Here is a 26,295-nt window from a genome sequence, read left to right as displayed (position 1 = left end):
GGACAATCAGATGCCCAAAAAGGATAATATATTGTAACATTCAGGAATAGTACCTTAACTTTTTTTTCTATCCTTTTCTATCTATGTTTCAGTTCTGAAACCACACTGGTTAGCCAATGTAATATTGTCACTCCTAAACCATTTTTTTTCCTCAAGATTTTATTAACGTTGCATTTACTTCCAAAGGCCCTTCAGAATTCCTTGATATTTTATCTACTGTATTGATATAATGAATAAAGCATATCACTGTAGTGACTTTAACCATGGAAAGGTTTTCTGAGCTGGGATGAAATTGCAGGTGTTCTTCAGGTCTGGGTTTGTACTGAGTCTTTGGATAATAGACCTCCTTAAGACTCAGGAGTATCCCCTGGAAAAATGAGGGTAAATATGTTGTCTTCTGTTACTGTTTTGGATCTAGATGCCCATAGAAGAATATAAAACTGTAGGAAAATTTACCCTGGAAGGGATCTTAATATTTTTAATTCAAAAGACCTTTTTAACAGTATTTCTTTTAGATGAATATGTAGAACTAGAGAATAAACATGAAAGAAGTTTTTATCTTCCAGCCCTGTCCCTAAACTGGAAGTAAACTGAAACCGTGTGACGTTAAGCCTGATTCAAGTGCTTTTAACTGAAATTCACTGGGGATTTTTGGCTGGGATTTTTAAAATGTACCAATTATTTTTATGTACCTAACCTGAGGCAGTCTAGGAAGATTTGATTTTTCAAAGGGGTTTGTTCTCAGTACTTTTCCCTGAAAAATCTCTTGAAGAGACTTAACTGTAGGAATCAAAATCACAAGTCTGCAATGAAAATTTTTTAAATAAAGTTAGTTCTGTATCTCAACTTTGTTATCTTGTCTAGATATATATCTAGGCCCCCTCTGTACTCAACTGTCTGTTAAATTGACTGTTAAATATTACAAAACAGGCAGAGATCATGTTTCCTGGTAGGGGCCAGTTGATTGTCATCTTTGATCACTTCCTGTATTTTTCACTTCTTCTAAAAGACAAGATCTTCTAACAGGGTGAAGAGCACATCTCCTAAAGAGAATTATGCTAACTGCATTCAGTTTTGTAACTCCTGCTAGTATGTTGTGGCAATAAATAGCCATCTTTCTGTAAGTGAATAGAAGATTACAGTTATAACCACTGAAAGAAGCTATTCCTCTTCTTTCCTGCTTTCTTGTGCATTCATTAAATTTATTTCTTTATTTCAGAGTTCCAATGTGTGGAACTAACAAATCTTTTCATAATACATTTAGTTCATTTAATATTGAACATTTATTCAGAGCATTTCTTTGAAAGATTTTGAAACACCCTACAATGAAATATTTTATGTACTTGTGGTGTTGGAGCTGCTTTATAACAATATGACCACCCTCAGGAGACCTAGAGAAAGCAAAGCCTGAACCCTGCATTCAACTCAGATAACACTTCAAAGCACCATTGTCCAAAAAAAAATATTTTTATCTCAGCAACTTATAGAATTAAAACAAAAGCATAACATTTTTAAATACTATTGCTTACCATATGATCAGGTCCTGAAAGTATTTAATATCTACAAAAAATCATTTTCATATGTCAGTTGAAATATAGTAATGAAACTCCAGGAGGTCAAGTTTAAAATGTTATAATACTTGGGACAAGTTGCAGCACATTTCTGGTTTAATGCAGGGACACTGTAACTCAGGTTACATAGCCAAGTAGTTCTGCACCTTAAGTCCATATTTTTCCTAGTTCCAGTGGATGGGAAGAGTGATAATGTGTACAGAAATAGCTTGGCTGAGATCTGTTTTCAATAATTTGAATATCCATCAAGGACCATTCCAACTCTTTAGGCACTATTGGAATTAAGCCTAACACTACTCTGTGAGCAGTCAGAAAGCAAAGTGTATGACAAACATTGAAGAAAATTCTATCCTAAATAATGTTAGATTTCCTGGAATACAGCTTTCTCTGAGCCTTGAGTACTCTCAGGCCTATTCATATGAAAGGTTATTTACCAATTTTTCTCTGTATTTCCTGTGAGATTCTGCCCTCAATTTCATCTTTCCACTTGTGAATCTCCACCAACCACTCAGCCTCACCAACAGTATCTTGACTGTTAACTGACTGACTGCTGAGCAAAAATACTTTTTCTGCATCCCATCATCAGGGACAGTTTGTGTGGCTTTAGAATAACTGATCAAACGGGCAGGTGGGGGGTAGTTTACAGGGAGATTGACAGCCATTATTGGCTTAAAAACTCTTCCCCATGGTACTGCAGAAAGACAGTGCAGCGACTTGCTGATGTGCTGGTGCACACCTAGTGGAAGTGAATGCTTTTGTGGGCTGTACACGTTGCATGCTGATCTCCTTGCCAGCAAGAGATCACTCTTTGAGTGTTCAGCAGAAGTCTTCTGGGAATTAGTGTCTTTGTACACAGCAGAGTCATCAAAAATTGGAAATATTTCTATGTATGTATGTGAAAGGCAAAGAAGTCTTTTCTGAGTTCAGAGCTTCCATGGCTAGAGCACTATGCTTAGTGATGTCAATGTAGCCATGGGTATAATGTATTTTTCACATACTTTATAGCACAAAATAAGGTAAATGGTGTTATGAATTCCTTCTCTTTCCAAGTAGCTCTGTGAAGCCAATATCTGGCTTCCTGCTAGATCCACCAGAAGCTTATTTTTATCTGTTCATAGGAGAGAGTCAGCTTCTAGGAGTTTGGGAGTGGTGTACCAGATGGGTTCCTGGTACAGTTACTCCTTTTGTGATACATAAGTATAGAATTTATACAATTTCATCAGGAGCATGTAAGCAACCTTTTTCATTCCAGTAGCGTTCCTGAAAATATCACAGGTTGATTTTTTTCATCATTATATCTGCTCTTCATTTCATCCAGTGCATAGCAGAATTAACTGCAGTGTGTGGTATGTGCTTTACTCCTGAGCAGCTGCTTTAGAATTCTCACCCTATTATGCTTGCAGTTTGAGTTTTTTTCCTCAGGTGTTCCTTCTGAGGGCCCTATCCAAAGGCCATTGAAGGTCAATGGGACATTCTCAGCTGGTCTAAATTATACAGCTCTATTTACTTCAGCTAATGTTGACAGTGTGCATCAGATGATGCCTCCTAATCTTTACCTTAGAGAGAATTGTTTTTCCTATATGTATATAGGACTTGTATTAGACTGCACACTTGATATTCACGGAGTACATCACTAATTAGGTTTGAGTACTCTGTTCTGCCTACCTGTCTCAGGAATAATGTTGTTTCATTTCATAATGACATAATGGTGCCACCTGCAGTCCACAGCCTTATACAAGTGGTTTGAGATAATGTGGCTCACAATAATAAAGCACTGAAAAACACAGAAATTGGAAGGATAACAATCATCAGTTATTTGTAGAAGGCACTGCATTTTAAGAGATGCTTTATTTCAGCTACCATAATAAGACCTTAAACTTCTCACTATTTTCTTTGGAAATGTAGTCTCTGCACCAGTAACAGTTGCACTGGTGACTTGTCAGATGCATCCAATAAGGGTCAGTTCACTATTCTCTGTAGCTCTTTATGAGACCAAATGCTCCGGAACATGCTAAGACACTTAATTGCAAATGTGAGTCCCTGTGCACACATCACCAATAAAGAAAGCTTGTACCTTATAAAAAGTTTGAATCTGAGAGGTATTTTTTTATTAGCAGTGTAAAATCAGAATTATTAACTGAATAATGTAGTTCTCTTGTGTCTTTCTGATCTATTTGGTTTTCTCTTCTCCTGTTTTATAAGGAAACCTATTTCGTAGTACAGAAGGATGCCCAACTACCAAGTATTCTGCTATGAATTCTTTATTGTTATTACTTTTAATATATGGATTTTGACATGGTTTTCAGAGGTTTTTCTTCTACCTCCTTTTAACAGTTTTTAAAAATAGAGTGCATTTGTGCTTTACCTAAATAAATGAGAAAAAGAAGTGGCAACCTGTACAAAGACAATGGGCAAATACCACACTGTTTGGAAAAAGAGACATGGTGAAATAGAGAAGATATTAGAAAATCCTTTTAGTTCCAGTTGCAGTTATTTCATAGGATGAACTAAGGTATTTATCACTTGCATCTTTTTTTTTCAATTACTTTTCCTTGTGGATAATCTTCAGAGATTATCTGCAGAGTAGATGGAATAATCACTTCTTTCTGCCTGAATATTCTGCTCTGTGTAGGGTCTCTCTTTCACAGGTATGTGATGGTTGTTTAATTGGGTATTGATACAGGCACATGTTTTATTCTACTTCCTTTAATAGCAGTGAGATAAATTACCCACATTAGTAGGAAATAGGGTTTATAATTACATTGAAGTAAATGTTTGATTCCCCTTCTTCTTCCATTGGTAATTATTTTAATGACAGCTTCGTAATTCACCTAGTATAGTAATGAGAGGATGTCTGCACCTACATGATTTTCCCAAACGCAAAGGAAATTGCACATTAATCTGACATAATGTTAACATTAGGGAATGAATTGCCAGCTCAGTTTTAACCAGACCTCTTTTTATTCACCTTCAGTTATTTTTGGTATAATTTTGTAATTTATGCAATCCTGATTGCATATTCAGAGATGATATTACATAGCTGAGCACTGCTACTTCCTACCACTTATTTGGAGTACAAACACAGAGATCAGCTATTGAAAGTCTGGGTTTAGAGTGCCAGCTCCACTCTTCATGGAAGTTCTTGTTTTTCCAAAATGCTGCATTTCTTGGCATTCTGTAAACACAGGAGCTCTCTGCTAAACCCAGGAAACAGGCATTGCTGCTTTTTTCCAAAACTGTTTGCTTGGTTGATATGCTATAAAGTAGTTGATTATGGTAACCCTACTATTTTTTTTTTTGGTGTTCTTCAGTGTGGGGTGTGTTAGTGGGTAGTTGTAACTTGAAAGCAAGCATACTGAAATGTATGGGGTTTACCTTTACAGGAATTTCTTATAGAATCAGACATTTTCTTTCATTTATTCTTATTGCTCCTGGACACCCTAAGAACAGAGTTGAAACACAGAGGAGGAAACTTAATATGGGTGGATATGTACAAAAGTTTTCATTTTATCCTTCTATGCTGTTACGCCATGGAAGTATATGCTTTTTAAGATGCTCTTCAATACTTAGTCATTTTCAATAACAAAAAGGAGCTGGATTTTCTTCAGCTGCTGCGAGATGATGGTGGAACGAGAAGCAGTGATGATCTTAGGTGCTTTCAACACAGTAATTGCACGTGAGCAAGACTCCACGCGCTGCTGCTGGGCAGCCAATTCCGGAATTGACTCTGGCACCTCCTCACTAGCTGGCATAAATGCTCGGGGACACCTCGGGGCAGGAAGCAGCAGCAAATAACTCTGTGCCAGCCTGAACTGCAGGGGTTGTTGAGATGGCAGAAATTTAATTGCTTGTGCTGGAATCAGGCCAGGAAACAGGGTCAGCTCTCTTGTCCTTTGAAAAAAAGTATTCTGGCACATCACAGATGCAGCAGCAGCAGCAGCACTTGGAGTTATAGCACAAAATTTTTGCAGCAAGCTTCGATCCCATCATGTACGTAGAGGGTTTTCCCCAAACTGAAGAGCCCACCCTGTAATCCTGTTACCGAAGGATTCACCCAAATAAAGTCAGTGTCTGTCTTCATTAATATCTTTTGCCAAAATCCTGTCTATTTGGGCTAGGATGAAAGTGTATCTCTGCCACCTCATTCAAATGCCACTGATGATAGCCATGCATCACTTTCTTTGTTTGCTTATTTTGAAGAAATAAAGATGGTTGGATATAGGTTTATTTTCAAAACTGCCAAATATCTGTTAGAAATCTGATAATGCAATGGAAAAAGAGAGATCCCAAAAATAAATCTAATATTAAACAGCATCACTTCTTATTGTCACTGGAAAACATGCCAAGAAACAGAATTTGAATGAGTATTTCCTTCCTGGAAATCTTAATGTTGGGCTTCTCATCACTGGCTCTGGGCATTTGGGGATCTTCATTTTGCTATGCTGTGGGTAGATCAGAACTTTATTGAGGTTATTTGGTACCACACTTCAAACCTTCACTTAAGTCACAACATATTGCTCTTGAGTGAGAAACAGGATAAGCACAGAAACTCTTCAAAATAAAGATATAATTTCACAAAAAATATTGTCTGTTTTCAGATGGTTCAGAAGAGGAAGGGAGACAAAATTAATCACATTAAATACTGTTTACACATGCTTTGCTTTGTATATTTGGCAAAAGAAAATCACAGTAGTGATTTAAGGCAACTACTTTCTGGAGCACTCTGTGTGCAGCAGACTATTTGTGTCTTAGTAATATTGTTACACTCACAGAAAGCTGTCAGGTTTCTTCTTTTAGTTCCAATGTATGTAGCTGAATTTCCTTATGATTCAGTGTTTAAACAACATCATGTTTCCTTGATAAAAAGCAGACAAGGACTTATACAAGGCAAGATTAAAATATTATTTTAATTGTTGATTTGGAATACAAATATATTCCTGCTGTGTATTATAGAATATATATATACTTCGTGTATATATACATATATATGTATATGTACATATACATATATATTATATGTATACATATAATATGTATAACATTATATACATTCTAAATATACATGCCATTTTTGATAAATTAATTATATATTCTTTCATTAATATAGAATTATATGTTGCATTATAATATATATGTATATTTCACAGTGCCTCATCTTCTTCATAGAGGAAGAATCTGGCCTCCCTAGATGCTACAGCAAAGCACTAAATTACCTCATTAGGCTTAAGCTTTCATCTAATTTCTAGATAATTTCATCCATGTGGAAACTTCAGTGGTTCTATTTTCCACAGCAAATTTTCTGCCACTTTTTCTCCTTTCCTTCCATGCCTCTATCCTTATAAAATATTCTTACAGAAGAGACTGCTGTATTCATACATGGCCACACTCTCAGGTTTACCAATCATGTAGGGTAACCAGGATGCTGAGCACTTGGGGTTTTCACCCTGTTTCTTCCTGAGATGTTGGAAACAAATCTGATAGGCAAATGCAAGAGCTCCTTGCTCCTGTGCCAGCTTTCCCAGGATGCTCACCCTCACATTCCCACCCTGCCATACAATTTGCTTGCTTATACCAAGTGTTACATCCATTACTACAGAAAGAGATAAACCTGGAAAATACAGAGCAACTACTAAGAACTCGTAATTATGGAGGACACTTATTAAACACTTGAATGGACGCAAGGGGGATACAAACAGGAAAGGAAGTCTGCATGTATTTAAATAGGTATTCTAATGTACTCTGTTAAAGTGTTATTTTCTGCTCAGTACAAGAACAAAAATTAGAAAGCAGGTTATTAAATTTGTACAATAATCACACAAAAAAAAGTGAGCAGTTGCATAAAAAATATATTTGTCAAGTGTTGCCATTTCACAGTTTTGGCAGGTTCACGAGCTTCCAAGAAACAGGACAATATCTGCTCTTTAGCTAATACATGAGGCTTTTTGGAAGATCCAGACACCATGTCATGATCTTAATTAAATTCTTTATTGGAAATCTTTAATAATACATTGCCTTGGGTCCTTGTGGCATTGCAGGGATTTAGATTTTTCATGGATATACTTTCATTGTCCGTACAGGAGACAAATTGAACACTGAACACAGCATAGGAAATAAAACTCTGGGACGAAAACTAAAACAGTGCTGGAAAAGTCTGGTGATATTGTTTCTAATTGTGTGTCTGTGCACTAATTGTGAGTTGTTATATGGAGGGCTCACCTTGAAGAATCCGTGCATCTGTGTGAAAGCGCTAACTGAAGCTCAGAGTATGAGGAAAACAAACAAAAAGCAAATAAACCAACCAAACAAAAAACCCACCCCAGAAATGAGGCCCTTTACACTTGAAAAAAAAAAAAAAGAAGTGCAAAGTATTCATTGGAAATTTCACAAGGATTTAAAAAATCGAATATGTGACTATGAGATAAGGAACTGTGACCTTTATTCTCAGACCTTTACCCTTAAATTAAGTTTAGATTTCACCCTTAACATTGACCCTTTGGTTACTTTAGCCATTTCTGTTATAATGGCCTGTGCTCTCTGTATCTCTACCTATCTCTCTTGATTTTCCATAGGAAACATGTATTAGAATATTATTTTAATAAAAATTTAGAATTGCTTCATGTTTGCCAATTGATTTCTTGTCCACTTTTTACTAAAAGCTTTCTTATGTTTGAAATCTCTACTGGTCTTCATTTTAGAACTTACCCATAATTGGGAAGACCTACCTCCACTGTGTTATCATCCACTGAATAGTGTGTCCAGTTCAGGGCCATTAAACCTGTTTGCCAGGTCATTCTTTGGGAATGATATCCAAGAGATGTGTCATTAACTCCCCCACTGACTGACAACAGAACAAACAGTGTAATCAGTTACTTTCTGTAATCATTATTACAATTGGTGTTTGGGGACAGGTTAATGCTGCTCTGATGTGGAAGAGCATTTTGTACTCTTTCTGCCAAGTATCAGCATCTTCCTTTCCTACTTGATGTACAAGGCAATGGCTGATTTTTATCTGCTGCTTTTCAGAGGGCAAGATGAAGCTAACAAGCTTTTTTTAGGAACTGAAAGTAGCTAGTGGGAACTGGATAGAATTTTGTTCTATCTGAGAGCATTTAGATATGCAGACGTGAATTATGGTGAATTTCACTGCTGTGCTTTCAGCTTCTCCAAAAGGTAACCCAGAGAGGCCTGCCAATGGGTAATGCCCTTTTTAGCTATGTAGGAAATTGTTAGTACTTCGATGAGCAGAAATCTCAGATACATCTAATGGGAGGAGGCACTGCTGTGTCAGTACACTAGTTAATCATCTCAGAAAAGTTTAGAAATATTCTTTTGCATAAGGACAGAACAGATTGTGAACTAAAAGAAGGGATATTCATGGAGAAAACTACAGAAGGCATATTGATAATCTCACAACAGGAGCCTCAGGGGAGTATTTGCAGAAGTTTTTGCTCTTGCTACATTTGCTATTTGTTTATCATAATTGAAAAAAAAGATGCACATTATGTTGTGGACTACAAGGCCAAAGACAGCCTCAAAAACGTAAATCTGGTTGATTGACATAGAGAGTCATTTTATACTTACTTTTAAAGTATACTTTTTATACTTACTTTATAAGTAATTTTATACTTACTTTAAAAATGCTCCAGCCTGCTCTCTTAATTGTTGGACCACTAAGTCTTTATGACCACAAGCAGGATACTAAACAACTTGCCCAATTTCTGTGTTACATACTAAGTTGCTAGGGGTGTTTTTGGATGGACATACCTGAAAAAACTGTTATTAACATGGAATTATTTAATATAAAGAAAGTGTAATACAACTACAGAGATCTGTATGTTAGGTCTCATCTAACAGAAGTGGAAGTGTGCATGCATTTGTGTCCATGCTGAACCTGTTTAGTTACTGTATGATTGCTTGTAAATATACTGAGGATGTTGTTGCATAAACCCCCTGTGACTGTTAAGTAGAAGCTTATTTATGTTTTCACCATGAAAAACCTAGAGAGTTATTGAAAATCCAGTTACAAGTTCTCCCTCACATAATTTAACTTATTGTAGCATATTTCCCTGTTTCAGAGAAATATCTGTAGGTTTCATTAGTCAGCACTGAAAGATTTGAGGCTCCTAGGCACCCTTGTAATACAAATAAGGGTAATCAACAAGCTGAGGTTTTAAGTAATTGGTTTTGAAATGACCCTGATGATTCTTCCATGCTGTGAGCTGTCAAGAAAGGGCAACATCCAACGGTGAGGATTCCAGTCATTGCTGAGCCACTGCTGATGTACTTAAACCTCTAGTACTGGTGTGGAGAGACTGGTTCAGTGAAAGTGGTTTTGTAAATGGTCTCTCTTTTTGCTTTTCAAGAACTGAAGTAGACTCAGGCAGGTGTCATATCACAGCTGTCAACAAAAATTACTCAATCACTCTGATTTTGAGTCAGAGTACCTGCCTCGTTTTGTAGAAAAATAAGAATCCTCCTTCCTTTCACTCTTCTCTCCAGGCAAATAATTTTAAAATCAAATTTCCCATGTGTTTATATGCACAGGCAGATTATTTTCTTTATGTTTTGGGTCCATCTAGGCTGCTATAATAACTGCAGCATGTCAAAGTCAATACAGAATCTCTTGCCATTACCAATAAGAAGCTATCAATGAGTTTGTGTCTCAAGTGTCCTTCAACAAGCAAAGGACTATAAACTTATACCACCATCTATGTACAGGAAGCACAAAGGTAATTAATGAAATCTTGGCACTTGTTGAAGACAATATGGAAAGTCTCATTGCCTGCAATGAAGCCAGTGTTTCACCTAATGCTTAAGGAGCAAACTCAGCTTTGCTGGTGGACTGAACTGGTGTCAGTCCATTCCAGTTCAGAAGAATAGAAGATGTGATTTTCAAAAAAGAAATGTGGCTCTGTAGTCAAAAAGATGACTTTGAAAGTTGCTTCTATTACAGCTCAACAGAAACTGCACATATTTTAACAGCATAATATATCGACTTTTTCCTCAATTAGTTCAGGGGGGTTTGAGTACTTTAGTTTGAAGAATTGAGCTAATCTCTCTGAGAAGAAAAAATTAAAATATTTCACCTACAGTGTTCTGAAGCAGGCTTTACTTCAGCCAGTGAGAGAAACATTGGTTCATTTCAGCTGCTTTGCTCTATCCTCACTGGAGGCCAACTTCAGAGGAAATTGGAAATGAGACTTTAAAAGTTTATTTTCACTTTCTGGAGAAGCACAACTGCTGAAAAGATAAAACTGTGATGACCAACTTGGATGGAAAAAAGAGTGGAGTATTTCACATACATCAGAAAAAAACAAATTTCTGTTTTGTGATGTTTATAATGTAGAATTTGGCTTTGCAATATTGCAACTAGACAAACAGGATAACTTGAAGTGTTTTATTTTATGCTGAAGGTTTTACATAGTTTTTCTGATACCAAAGTGGGGAGAATGGGTAAGTAGTGGATAAAGGTCTTCCTACAAAAAAGACATTTTTTGAAGTATTCCAAGTCAGGTATGCATAATGTAGGGAGGTACTGTAGGAGATTTGCTTCATTATCAAGTAGTAATAACCCTGATGAGAGACAGACTGTTCCAGAAAGATAATTTTGATAATCAAGTAAATTTTTTTCTGAGATTTTTTTTTCACTTTCTCTGTCTGATGGGGGATTTGAGGGGATGAGGGGGGTGTGGGGTGGCAGCTTGGGTGTTTTTTGGGGGAGTTTTGTGTCTGTGTTGGGGTTTTTGCTTGTTTGGTTAGGGTTGTTTTTTTTAAGTTTTCACTGATACTAGAAGATGAAAAAAAGAAGTATTTGCTTGTAGCTTTTTACCGTCACATACCTCCTGCAGTTTGGAGGGCTACAAGAAGTAGAGCAGGTCACTGCTGTTGTCTTAAGACCTCATTTCTTTGAAACATAGTGTCATATAAACTCTACCTATAAAAAATATGATGATGTTATTTTAGTTTTGGTTTAATTGGGAAAAAATGTATGACTGACTGGGCTGCAATTTATTCCATTCAAATCCAACAGTGAGCATTCTCCTTCTTGCCCAGCCACAAAATATCTTGTTTCATAGAAATGCAAGGAAGAGCCATCCAAGACAGTTTCTGTTCAGAATTTTAGCAACTTTGTTCAGTACGGTTACCTTAACATCTAGCTAGGCACAACAGGCAATTAATGGACAAAGAGAGTTCTCCTTCTTGAAAGGTATCCCTTCCACCCCTTTTTGAGTGTCGGGGGACACATACTGAAGTAAAAACAGAGAGAAGTCTCATTTTTGATGCAAAAGTTGAACTAGAATCTCACCTGGATCATAGACAGATCAGGGTAGGGAGCCTCCTATTCAAGGGATTTGACTGTGACTGCTTGAGTCTGCTCCCTTTCTGTCTGTCTGGCACTTCTGCTGGCATGGAGCAGCTGGAGAATGGGCCAAGGATTTGGTTTTCTCTCCCACCCAAGCCAATATCTTTTGGTTACAAGTTATTCAAGTGTTTAAGTTAAGTAAGTTCTTAGGTTGTCAGGAGGGCTGTCTAACACTCTTCCTCTCCAACTAAGTGACAAGGTAGTACCAGCACAAGCCACGCCAACATTCTGTAATTGGATTTTGAACATACACACACAGAGCTGGAGAAACTCAGGCAGGCAAGACCAGGAATTTTCAGGTTTTTTACTGGCTTTGTGCATGCTATAATCTGCAGTGTCTGGCTAGCTGAATAGAATAGCCAGACATTGAATAGATTATTTTCAAGAAGTACATTTCTGCGGTCTGGCTGCCAGCTGCCTCCTGATAGGATTTAGTCAGGAGGCTCACTGCCAGTCTTTTAGAAACTAACCTTCAGAGCATGTTTTGGGCTTGTTCATAAATTGCACTGTTTAGTTCCACATTTCTCCATTACCCATACCCAAAGGTGCTGTATATAGTAGTACTCTCATTGTGAAAATCTAATGGGGACAAATCACTTTAAGCATTTCTCAGAAGCTGTATAGGGAAAATAACCTCAGTATCTGCCGACACACAAATACATGCTTACTGTAGGTGGTCTTTTCTCTTACTTTGTTCTCGTAGTTAAAGCCAGCTAGGATGATGACTATGGGAAGAACTATTTTATGACAAATGTTGGCTCTAATATTAAGACTTGGGAAAAGTCTCAATAAAATCAGAAATCGTGCAAGTGAGTTCTTGTTCATGCAGAGGTAGCAAGATTAATCTAGCTGTCATCTTCTGGGAAGTGTCTTCTGAAAAATCAGCCAGAAAAGCTTGTGCTATTGTAGGTCCAGTGCCAATGCAATATTTCTTGAATGCCCTTTATAGTGAGAGTATTGGGAAAATTTAATCTTGGTGAAAAATTTGAAATTAAACCAGGGGAAAATTCCATCAGCATTCACCTGAGATTTTTTTTTTTTTTTTTTTTTTTTTTTTTAAGTGGACCTTTCTCTGGTGAAATGTTCAATTTCAGTTTGGAAAGAAATCTTTCATTTTGCACTATTTACAAGAAAAGCTAAAGGAATGAAGATGTGGATACCCAGAAGTGATCCTTTGATATCATTTTAACTGAGTCTACTGGTTAGCTCTACTAAGGATAGCATAGTGTTCCCTCTCCCTGCACTCAGTGGGTATTTTCAGGAGGAAGATAGGATCATGCAGGCTGATGGAATAGCACTGACTGGAAAGATGTTCTTCATCATTCTGGTCAGTGCTATTCCATCCTCATGCAGCATTAGCAGAGGTTTTTATTCACTGTATTTGAGCTTGTAAGCTGTAGGTAGGAGACTGAATTCTTTCACCAGTTATCTGAACACTGATTTACCAGCATTCAAATTCAGTGTATGGAAAGCCTCCTTAAATTAATGAGACTTTTAATAGAGTGTAGGTATACTGTTAATCGTCTACCTAAGCAACCTCTAGGAGTAGAGACCCAAAGAACACATTAATGTTTGCCTAAAGATAAAGTATGATCTACATTGTGAAGGAATTGATTTGAAGAGAGACCAAAAAGCCCTTTAAAGTATTTCACAGGGAAATAATGCTTTGGTTATCATCTGTGGTCTTTACCTGATTATGGATTATGGATTATTTGCAAAGATCCTTCCCTGCTTATTTGATCTGTCTGACTGAGTTTTTATAAAAATGTCTGGGCCACATTATTTCTATATTTCAGAAATGCTTTTCACATACATTTGAAATGCAGGATCATTACTGTGTACAACATGTTTTTCAGACAGTAACAATTAATTTCTATGGCCAGATGTGAGACTTGGGGGAAAAAAAAGAAGTCATAATGGATGTATGTGCAGGAATCCCCTTTCTCCCTTAGCTGTAATTGAACAAATGGCACTGAGATAATACTGTAATTGTTTGCCTTTTCCATTAAGCCAATATGAAGATTAAAGTACCGTCTGGCTTTCTGAAAACTAAAGTTAGAAAAACTCCAGCTTGAGAGAAAAAGCAGTTGGATCCCTTTTGAGTGGACATTTTATATGTAATCTAACTTGTCTCCACTCAAAGTTTCTAACCACAAATAAGCACTCAGAGCTTTTCCCTATTTTTAAGAGTCAGCACCCTAATACAAATTTTTCAAAGTACCTTTTCCTGGAGGACTCTGGTAACCTTGGGTCTGTTTTTGTATTTATGCTCCAATTGAGTTTAAAGACTGAACCTGAAAAGGAACCCTGGTTGGATAATTTCATAATAAGGGTTCTTTTATTTTTCCTTTTCTTTGTGAAATAGTAACTTTTTCAAAAACATTGTTTCAAAGTTCTCAGCATTACTAAAACCACACTTTTTGCACATTCAGAGCAATTTGCTATGGTATTTTGACAAATCTTTTTGTTTAGTATTACTTCTAAGATCTTAAATAGCTTTTGCAACCACTACAAAAAAGTAAAGGCAGGTAAAATAGGAGGTGGTAGTATGGTCCAAATCTCAAGCTTTCTAGAGTCTTCCCTGTATCCTCAAAAGGGCACATCCACCTGCCAGCTTTGTCTGGATTCTTCGGGCTGGTTAGAAAGCATAACTGATAACTGGTGGACAGGGGAGTCTGTTTTAATAAAGTGCTTCTTTGGAAATATTTAAAACTCAAAATCCAGTGGCCATCCAATGATTTCAGTTTCCTTCTGAATGAACTCACTGCCCCTTTGGACCAAGCAAACTTCAATTTGCTTTAGGAGTCTTTGAGGAGCAAACCTTGCTCTTCCTCTTGTGTTGTCTGTCCACCAGTTCTGGGTCTAAAGTTCTGAGCCTTGCTGAAACAAAGAAGGCAGAGAAAACACACTGTTGTTACCCTCAGAACCATCTGATGGTGATATAACATTGCAATCTTCATGTGACAAGGCAGATGGCTTTGACACATTTCTGATTTTAAAAAAACCCTAAAAGGTAATTTTTAGCAGGACATTTTCAATAAAGGCCTCCTGATTCAGTCAATGTATGTGACCTTTATCTAGAGAGAACATAAGGCTGAATTTGGGATTTTGTTCTTTACAGCTGTGAGCCCCTTGGTTGTCCTTGGAGCAGTTTTAAAATTGCAATTCAGTAAAGCATGTAGTTATTGCTATGTGCTTCTGTCTTGGCTAGCTGAGTTGTATTTAGCAAAATCCGTAAAATAAAATTCTCAAAGCTCAACTCATTGAGATATTAATCTTTATGCATGAATTTAGGCAAGGCTACCAGTGAGGTTTGGTTTGTGTAGTCACTGTTGAGCAGCACTGGGAAAGAGCCAAGATATGGGCAGCAAGCACTAATGTGTATAATTTCAAAGCCATTTCAAAAAATTATGTCTGTAACTATTGTCTCACCTTCACTGACTGTAAAAATGAGAAAAGTAATGTTTGCCCAAGGCAAGCAGGGTTTTGAGTATTAGCTTGTATTTGTAAAATACATCAACAAGGTAAGTTGGGACACCATTTAACCATGAATATGCAAATACACATAATCCTGTATTTTCACACCTAGCAAAATGATGCAGACAAGAAATCCTTTCCTTCTGAAATACATGCTTCATTAGGCAAACTCCATGACACAGAACTATCAGCAGCAAGCTGTGTTGAGATTCCACTTGCCATTTTATTTTGATCAGAACAAGAATAGGGTTTTAATATGTCCTCTGATTTTGTTTGAGATAAAACACTCTACCCAGTGTACATCATAATTTCTCCTGAAGTGTATTTCAATAAAATCTCTTTTCTGTCAGAAGAAAAATGTGCTGCTTTGTTCTTTTCCCCTTTGTCTCCCCAGTGCATAGTTTGGGACTGGGATTCCAATGGAAAGCATGACTTCATTGGAGAATTTAGCTCAACTTTCAAGGAAATGCGAGGAGCTATGGAGGGAAGACAGGTAAGTGGAAACCACCTGAGCAATCTCAATATGTAATCTTTGTAGAGCAGAGTTCCCCAGACAATCCTGTCATAAAGCAGGCATTGCCTCATCATTTCCCAGAACTTAGTTGTGTGGATCACTCCCACAGGTTTTACTGTTACCTGGACACAGTAATCTGAAAATATAAAAGAGCATTTGTTCCTGTACATTCATGCCTGAAATACTTTAGGTTTTTTTCCTAGTTCCCATTCCACAGACATTCCTTTCTGCTAAGATATATTTCCTTTGAGCCCAAGCACATGGTTTCCATGAGGTGCTGTGCTGCAAAGCAGATCCCCATTCTGGCTACTCAAAGCATTTCCCTGCTCACCTAAAGGCCTTTACTGGGTCATTCTCCATCTTTCTCCATTTCTCATGTACTGCATTCATTGCTGCCAGCTTTAACTAGAACCCATCATGACAAACCTGATTGGTTTTATAAGTATTTCATGATTTACAGCCATCAGGGAAAATTAAATTGCTAGCTTATCAATAATTTCACTGGTTTATGTTATCTGTATCTTTTCAAATTGCAATTGATAGCAATTACTTAATATGATAAGTGATTTGGCATATCTAATTCCAGAAATTGTCATTTTCTATTATTACTTACTTATAAATGTGTTAGCTTTGATAAATTCTCTGAGGGGGAGTCAAAAACGTTGATCCTGCAGATAATTTGTATTCATTGTTCCACTGTTGTTGCAATCTCAACCCCAAACACAAATGCCTAATAAGCTTTATCTGGGCTTTATACATATCACGTGTTAGTAAAAATCTAATACAAAGTCAGAAGGTGTCTATAAATGGTAAGCAGTCAGTCTATGCCATAGGTCAAGAAACATTTATGGCTTTTCTAGATATTTTCTGTTGAAGTTCTTATAATACACTAAAGTTTGGCAAATGCTGCTCACATGTGTAAAATACTGCTGATATGTATCAGTCATATATTCATCCATTATAAATAACTTCTGAACACAACCTGAGTGTAAGTGAAACCTGTTTTCTCTCTCAAATCAAGTCAGAGGATCAAAACTTTTATTGAACAAAATTTGAGTGGAAATAAGGAGATAAACAAATCCCAGAATGAATAACTGTCATGGTTTGACGCTGGCACAATGCCAGCGCCCCATGAAAATACAACTTACCAATCAAATGCTGTGAAATGTGATCAAGGACAGAGCAAAGCAGGCCAAACTTAATAACAAAGGAAAAAACTTTATTACACTACTACTACTACTACTACTATAAAAGGAAAAGAAAGGAAAGAAAAAAACCACAAAATTCGAAATGAAAACCTTCCAAAACATTTCTCCTCCCTCCACCCAACTCCACCAAACCCCAGCAAGACCCATTTGGATCCTTAATCAAGTTTTCACCCTTCAATATAATCAATACTGAGTCCATCGGGGAAGAGAGGAGTCCCCCTTGCAACCATAGACCCCCCCAGGAAACACAACTGCCACCTTTTGTGTTTCCAATGTCACACGTGGCACCGACCAGACACCCCGGGCCAGTGTGACATTCTCTTCTCCATGTCACAGTGCTCTCACCACCGTGCATGGACAGAGACTGCTTATAGGGCCCCTTTAAGGATGCTTTGCCAAGGACCACCAGGAACAACAGTCCAGTATCACAATTTGGGACTAGAGTCCCCCCCATTTTCCCCTGGGGCCGAGGGTCCAAAAGACAGAGATCGCCTTCTCTTCTTCCTGAAGATGGAGGGCATCCTCACACCCTCCTCAGCTCTCTCTCTGTCCACTCCAAAACTGGTAGTTGCTGCAGAAGGTCTCTTGGCTCACCAATGCATCCCCCTAAAATGCAGTCCCTCTTGAAAGAAAGAGTGGTTCAGTCTATGGTAAACAAGCAGAGTCCAGCCAAAAAGCCACTCTATCATCTGCCCCCCAACCTTCTTCTCTAAACATCTGAGGTTTCAAGCTGTCTCTCTTTTCTTCAAATTCAGGAGGAGTAATATTTCATAAAGCCTTCATTTCTCAGGAAGGGTTAAAAGTCCCAACTCCCAAGGATGGCTCGCTGCCCAGGCTCCAGCTCCCACAGCCCGGCTGGGCACCTTGCGGCCCCCCCGCTCTTCTCCTTCCCTGCGGCGAACTGCTGATAAAACCACCGAGTCTCTGTCTCTTTTTCTCTCCTGGGAGATAGAGAGACTCTGGGGGGAGCGGAGACATCCCAGATTTCTCCACCCTTCCATCTGCAGGGGGCCAGGTCTAATTGCATCCCCTCCACCCTTGGGCCTACCTCCACAGGCCGCATGGCTCCCCTCCCCCACCCAGCCCGGGCTGGGCAGGGGAGAGGTCCGTACCATGCGGTGACCGGAACCAAAGAAGGACGAGTCCTCCTGGGAATTCCGCTTTTAACCCCTCTGTGTTCTCAGAGGCGTGTCCACCTTCAATTGGTCACCCCAAGTGTCAGTATCTAAACCTGACCCCTGACTGGTGAACCTCTTCCTTCTAAAAAATTCTCTTCCCGTGTCAAACCATGACAATAACATTAACAAAACCAGTGATGTGACAACACTCCAAATTTGTATACAAATACCTGTGTCTTAGGGAGGGACTGTGTGAGAGAGGTAAAGGGAATGTATTTTTAATGTAAATGTCTTAAAACCACATCATGGGCCTTCCCAGGAGACAGCTTGTTGGCCAAAACAAGAGCCTTGTAGTCCAGAATGCCAGGAATGGCTCTGCGGGATAAAAGATGTATTCTTCATTATGATGGAGAAATATGCTTTTTTTCATCCTCAGCTAGCAAAAAGAATGATTACTCTTTCAGAGGCATAAGAAGTTAATGCAGCCATTTGTCAGTTCTTGTTCTAGGTTGTCACTGCAGTATCATCAGAGTGCTGTCCCAAAATGTTTTAGTTTTGCCCTATGGTTTAGTGCCTGAATCTTACTCTTGCTATGGGCCTGCCATTTGCCATTCTGCAGGTTCTTTCACCTTAACCTTTTATCTGCAATCTTCCTCCACCCTAGGAATTATGCCACTTTTAATTCCTTGCTCCTCTCATTCTGTTGGGGCTATGATGTTATTCTGTGGGCTTGCATCTGCAAAGCCCTGTTGTTGATATAACTAATTGTCATTGGACACAGTTACCACCAAGGTGGGAATCAGTTTCCTTTCTCCTCTTTTCTAATCCTTGTTTTGTAGCCTATTCTAGAGGAAAACAAGACTGAGTGGATAAGATAGTAAGTGTTAGTCATTTAAGTGTCTGATAAATAGTGGTCCAAAAAATATAAATGCACATGCTAGATGGCTCTTGCCCCTGATAAAATCAGGGTTTGGTGAACACAGTAGAGAAGAACAAGCAGTAGGAGTTTGAGCAGGTCCTGCTGCAGATGATGTACTTATGGAAAACAACACTGTGATCACGGGTTGTACAGGAGAGGTCAGTCATGTGGGAAGCCACGTCACTTGGCTGGAGCCAGAATGCAATTTCTCTTTTACTCTCTCCCTATCCCTCCCTCATCCTATCTCATTTTTCTCTATTCTGTAGAAAGAACTATTGCTGCTAAAGGCAATATTGCATTTCTGTGGACCCCATAAAAACATCTTAGTGCATAGTTTATGTCAACATCCTTTGATCAACGTTAAGTAATGTGATTAGCAGTTGTCAGTTCTTTTCCTTAGTTTTAGCCTCCCTAAAGAAAAAGCATGCACAATGGAGTGTTTACTTTCAATGAAGAGGCTACAGTGCACCTTGAGAAAATTATAAAGGAAGCTGTTTCGCCTTCAAGTAGATGTGTTGCTAGCGATTTCTGATAAGAAAGGCCATATCAGAGAAATGTAATTATATGTGGGTGGGGACATGAGTAGGTTAAACATAGTTCTTTGTTCCTAGAAGAGACCCTTTCATAGCCTCAGACCAGAAAATATTGTTTTCCATGTAGTACGCCTTTCAGTCAGAGGAATAAAACTGCATTCTCCAGCCCCTGGTGCTAACATTCTTTCACATTACATCACAACAGTGAGTGTCAAGTGTTGAAGATGAGGGCCAAAGCCTGGAACTTCATCTCAGATGCTGTGGAAGCCAGAGTAAAGAGTAGGGCTTAGGTCTGGCATCCCTATTTGAGTTGCTAAGGAGATGCAGTGAAGCTTCTTGTTCTGGTTATATTTTCCTTTGTACAGTAGACTTTACAGCTAGATACAGTACTTTGCTATAGTTCTGTCAGAAGATAATCAAGTGATTGTCAGCCTGGGTTTTTCACTTTCCCGGGAAACTGGAGAGAATTGGAAGGAACATTCATCATTGATAGCGGATTCAGGAACTCTGATTAAGCTTCAGCTGCAAATCTGTGTGGTTTTAAAGGAGGCTACACCAGTGGCACAGATCTCCATCTCTGCCCATCAGCAATGTCTATATTGGCTGGAATCAGCAGCACAAGTTGTCACAGATGCATTAAGCAATGAGAGTGGGAGTACCACAGTTTGTGCTGGTGAGCAGGATGGACTGTGTGGTATCTGTGAGCTGCTAGTGCTTCTCACCATTTCACCAGCTCACCTCGTCTCTGGAGGGGCTGACAATGTTGTTGAAGTTGCCGTTTAATTGTATATAGTTCATCCTTCAGAAAGCACAGAGCATTCTGACCCATTCTTCAATCTCCCCCTCTAAAAGTAAAGATATTTTAGTCTTATAGCCAATCTATCAACTGCTACAGAACTGCTTGAGATGGACAGAATGGGTATGTATCACCGGCTTACTTACAGGAGCCGGTGGTGCTTCTAAGACTGTTCCATCCCTAGGCTGTGTACTGATTATCCCCAGTTTTGAATGACAGCCTCAGATGAGCTTACTGGCTTGCCTTGGCTGTGAGATTTCTCAGAAATGTGTGTCTGAGACCAGGCGTCATTTAGATAAATGTTGTGAATCTAGCACCGGTGTCTTCTGAGTGGTTGAACCAGTACTGTGTGAAGAGAAAATTTCTTACCTGAATGAGATCACTTGTTTTGATCAGAAGTGGCATAAGCTGTTTATGAATTTCTTTTCTAAATGTGGTATGTCTTGGGTGAGATTTACAAATCTTGAATTGCAGCTCCTTCAGAGTGTTAGGTGTTCTCCATGGCTGAGAGGACTGAATTCTGGGAAAACTTGCTGGTCTTCTGTTTTAAGAAGACTTTCTGATCATGAACAACCTCGGGATAATAACTTTATGTGTTCCTGTTCCATAAAATTTACGTTATGGTTATAGACTGTTATGTTCTGACATCTAGCATGCTTTCATACTGACCACCAATAAAAAATGGTACAAAGACATCCTCTTGTTCAAGTGCACATCTTAAGCAGCCCTTGCATGAACCATGGTTTAATGGTGAAATTGGTGGTGCTGGCTTAGCAGTTGGACTCAATGATCTTAGAAGTCTTTTCCAACATGTGGTTTCATGATCTTCTATTAACACTTTCCACCATTCCAAACTTTATTATTTACTCTTTCACCTAATCTTGACACAAAAAACCAACCAACCAAACAAACAAACAAAAAAAACCACCACAGTAAGAATAACTCTATCCTTATCTTTTTAAGTGAAATACTAATAAGTACTCTGAGTTTATTGTGTCTTAGGATTTCTTCCAAGAATACATATAATGTATGTTTTTAGTATGTGTGTACAGTGGCAGTTTCTAAGGCGTTCTAATATTAATCTATCAAGCATATTTAAACAGGACAACAAGAAGCTTGAGATTACATAAATGGAAATGCTATTAAAGCTTATCATAGTTGAAAGGAGAAATCCTCTACTGATGAGAAAAAAAAAAAATCACTATTTTGGGTCTTTTAATCAAGGCAATAAAGCCAGAGGGATTTGAGAGGAAAAAAAGGCAGAGAAATCACCTGGGTCCCCATGCAGCACAGGAGTTATGTAAGGGAAAGATCTGTTCTTGTATTACATAAAAGATGGACACATGTGCATTTGCACACACACAAAAAGAAAGAGGAGAAAGAAACCCTGTTCTATTTCTCATCTCCACTGACATCCCCACAAGTTCAGGGTATTATTAGGGAGGGCTTTTCCATCTAGTAGCTCTTCAGATGACTCTGCACCATGAGACATTTAAGCTCTTGGTAATGGGCCAAGGGGTTACTGACACCTGTGGACAATTCCAGTTTTATCAGGAGACAGCCCAGTTGGCCCAGGACTGTCTGCAACATCAGCAGCTGCTGCTGGCCACAGACAAGGCAGCAGAGGGTGCAGCCACACCAGGCACTTGCCAAATCCCTGTGAGGAGGCAACCATTGGTACAGCCTCAGAAGCACAGGGGAGGCTGGAGGCTTAGCAGGGAAAACAAGAAATGGTTTAATTTCTACTTCATTCTCCAGGGGCAAGTTTCCAGAGGAAACCTCTGGCAGTGATTAAAAGCAGGTCTTCTCTCTTGGTGGATGTATTTCTGGGACAGAAAGAGGAAAAAAATCACAAAACTATCCTGTCCTCTTGCCTAGAGGGATGGCAGGAATAAAGCAGCCTTTCATGTGGGAGGAGACTCAATTCACATCAAAGTGGTTTGTTTATCTTGAGGCATCAGGAAGAGACAGTGCAGGATATAATGCTACCTGCTATCGATTGGGGGTTTTGCCCCATCCATTAGACTGCAGTAGCTCCTTTGTCATTCTCAAACTGTGCAATTCATTGCAGCAGCTGAACAGGAAGGAAGAAGAGAGAAACAAAGAAGTGCAGGCGAGGCAAGAGAACATCTTACTGCCAACACAAGCTATGCCTAAAACATACAACAAGCAATGCAAGATCTCTAGTCCTTTCCTCACAGGCCTACCCAATGTCCTGGTGTGCTAGCACTGTCCCAGAGAAAGCATCTGCTATCTGCTATTTGTCTTGCCTTGGAGTACATGAAGCTCTCCTGACACCTTCAGTCCTTTCTCTGAATAGCTTGTGCCACATACTGTCCAAATTTTGTTTCTACAATAGTTGCTTTCATTTAGTCACCTCCACTTCCCTTTGCTGACCTATGGCAGAAGTGGTTGCATTGTTTGCTTTTCTTTCTCTTCTGAAGCAGTAAGGCTGTTTGGAAAGACAGTATCCTTCAGTGCAGAGTAACATCTCCCGCTGTGGGATCTGTGTCTCCCCATCACAGGCACAAGAGTATTGGGACCTTCCAAGTGTCAGCATTAGTTCACCGAGTCTCATTGAAAAATAGCTGAATGGAGTTTGTTCAGAAATTCTCCACACAGTGGTTTAAATTTAAGCATATAAAAGAAACACCAGCACAGTATAGTCTTGGGAGTCCATTGCCAACATTTGCAACATTACTTAAATTAACAGTATGTAATTTAAAACCAGTTTGCTTTCTGTTTCAGACTCTCTGTGTTGGTCGATAGGGAAAGAGCTTGCACAGCCCAGAGCTGTCAGGCATTCGGAGGAAATGCTAAGTGACTTTCAGAATGACAAATCCAAACTTCACAATGTTTACCATTAGTGTCAGATTGCGGACTATTGCATTAGTTTTCTCTGAACTGAAAAGTTAATTTAAGAGCAAAAATGGATCAATAAAAACAATGTCAGATACTAAAGCAATACTGGGAATGTAGGAACAGACTGGAAATTGAGGTTGGCCTCAACAGTGCAAGCAAAATATTTGAGAATTGTTTCTTGTTATTACTTACCTGCTTAGAGCTGTATTCTGAACTCTGTTCTCATTATAAAAGCTGGATAAACAGTAAGACCTGTATAGGGAATTTCCTTCAAATGATGCTTGTTGCATCTTTATCTTTAACTGTGGGAATTGCCAAGGATCCAGAACTGGATAATGGTCGTTAAGTGAGGACTTAGCTTTGTGTAAAACAGTCTTACTGGCTTTTTTAAGCCTATGAACTGGGAAATGTCTTCTCTCTCCTCTCTTATTCCCTTTCCTTTGTTATACTATCATCAATATGCACTTTAATAAGTGCAAAATTGTTCTTTCCTTTTGTTTTCCTACTTTCTGTAAACTTTATATCCTTTGCTGTATTGTCCACATAAGCCAATAATGTTAGTGACTTGCACATAGAATATTTTAATGAGCTTTAGGTAGTTACTGAGAATTGTTATCCACACATCTCAAAATGCTTTGCAAAGCAGGTGAACATTCATAATTGCATTTTATAGTTAGCAAAAAGAACCTGAAATATTCTTTTCTCTCTTGCAGTTATGTTCTATGCCACTTTGGTCCTTATTTACTATGAACTTCTTTCATAAAAACACTGTGGAAATTTCTTTTTTCAGGCTTAAATAATCCTTTTCCTAAGAAGAGAAATTATGTGCACAGTATATGGTTTCATATAGGTCAGGCTTTGTTTAAATATCCACATTCATGTTGGAGAATGCTAAGCTTAAGGATGTTCACCTTGGATGTTCAGGGCAAAGCTACTGCACCTCTCCAGTGTACTTCAGTGTCAAAGGGAGGAATGCAAATCCTGTCTCCTAGTTTTTCTTTCTATTTGACATATTACAGCTTATGTATGAAATACAGACAGCATGATTTCTCTGTAGAAATGCTTTGAGTAAGTGTGGAGACAACTGTGCTTTAAACCATTTTGCCTGACAGCAACCTATCAAGATTGGGCAGTGCTTTTGCCTTGCTTTCAGACCCAAATATGAGCTTATTGCACTCCAGTGTTGTGTTACAGAGCACTCTCTTGCTGGGAGAGAAGGGATTTTATTTCTTGATCCTGACTGCTTCTCTTGAGTAGAGAAAAAACATTTACAGAGGATTTCCCCTGAACATGAGGGCCTGTATCTGCCTGTCTTCTCAGTTGGAAAATTTGTTTCATAAGACAAATAACTGAGCTGTAGGCTAGCTGGGAGAGCAAGCAGATGTTTTTCCTGCAGTTGGAACAGTTCTTTTCTCTTTTCCTATTCTTCACTCTGTCACCTGTCTCCATTTCACAGTGATGCAGATACCCCTCCTCCCCTGTGCAGAAATGGTCTCATATTGCTCCAAAGCCATATGTTTTGCCTTCCATGTTTTTGATGTTTGACAAAGTCTCTAAATCTGGAATATTTCAGAGACACCCAAATAATTGCTGTTAGACACTGGTTTGAAGCTCAATGCAATTTCTGGGGCTGAGCACAAAGTAAAAATAGTTTTTGGTGCTCTAACACTTTGCCAAGACATACCACATATGTACCTCACTGTATTATAACACTCAAAGTATTCTACCTCAAAGTATTATAACACTTAGGCAGATTTTCATTGTAGGCAAAACACTGTAACACTTAAGACATTTTTAATTTCAAAATGTCATCATAGAGATTTTTAGATAATCAATCATTCTGATTCCTTTTGGAATTGTATTTCTTTCTGTTATCCAGCATCACATGTTTTGTCTCCACAGTTGAAAACAGCTCCCTGAAGGGAAATACTCATGCTATTCACCATATTAACAGCATATTACAGATAAAAATCTGTATACACTAATGCCAATAGACAATTGCGTGTACAAATGTACATTTTACTCCCGTAGTAAAGGCATGAATAATGCCTGTAAACATTAGAGGTGAGGGTCTGAAAGCTTGGCCTTATCAGTCTGCCTAAAACTAGAGGACGGCAGAACATTTCAAGTGGAAATTATTAAGAACCTGGAAGATATGGTAAGAACAAGGAGATATATTTAAGTAACAAGGTAGGACTGTTGTGGTGTAAAATTGACTATTCGTAAATAAAACTATAAAAAAAAATTCAAAAAAGGATCTTAATATATTCTTAGGGATAAATTTCAAATATCATTAGTTAGCTGCATCTTTGTGAACATTTTACTGATTTTCTTAACTTTTTATTTTCCTATCAGACCTAAAGGGAAAGGGAGATGATTGCTGACCAGAATTTTTCTAATTATGAGTTTAATACAAAACTCAGTATTACTGTGACAACAGTTTTGTAGTTAATACAATGCATCAGGTTACTCTCTCTAGTATTTTCATTTGTATTAAGTTCCTTCTTCTTTTGTCCTCTTAAATGATCTCAAAAGATCCTCAATCTTGCTTACGTAACACCTCAAACTACAAGACTGGAAGATGACAACAAATTAATCTGGATGTCTCCCTCAGTGCCACAGCCACATGTATATGTTCAAAGACTGATGTTTGCCCTGGGCCTTTTTCTATTAACTATTCTCTGCATAGTTAACAGTTTTCATTTTTTTCCTCTCTGTGCACCATTATCTGTAATGATTTAGTCAGCTGTGGAAATTGTGCAGTGAAGTTTTTGATAATTACTCAATCTGTACATAATTTTTCCTGCAGAGAATGACTGCTATTTTTTTTACAGGTACAATGGGAATGCATCAACCCCAAGTACAAAGCAAAGAAGAAGAACTACAAGAACTCAGGCATTGTCATCCTTAACCAATGCAAGGTAAATATATGTT

The 26,295-nt window shown here is 38.3% G+C and overlaps 1 protein-coding gene across 3 annotated transcripts in view; it reads left to right on the top strand.

Moving 5' to 3' along the window:
- The window catches only part of CPNE4 (copine 4), a 224,586-nt gene that overhangs the window by 153,514 nt on the left and 44,777 nt on the right, over window positions 1-26,295 (top strand). For all 3 annotated transcript variants that reach the window (XM_072925796.1, XM_012571621.5, XM_030265082.4), the window contains 2 exons: window positions 15,806-15,904; window positions 26,196-26,282. In XM_072925796.1, the coding sequence (XP_072781897.1) occupies window positions 15,806-15,904; window positions 26,196-26,282 (186 nt within the window). The remainder of the gene's footprint in view (window positions 1-15,805; window positions 15,905-26,195; window positions 26,283-26,295) is intronic.

This window comes from Taeniopygia guttata, chromosome 2 (genome assembly GCF_048771995.1).
Source record: "Taeniopygia guttata chromosome 2, bTaeGut7.mat, whole genome shotgun sequence".
In the NCBI taxonomy this organism is placed as follows: Eukaryota; Metazoa; Chordata; class Aves; order Passeriformes; family Estrildidae; genus Taeniopygia; species Taeniopygia guttata.
This window is presented reverse-complemented; position numbering and strand designations above follow the sequence as displayed.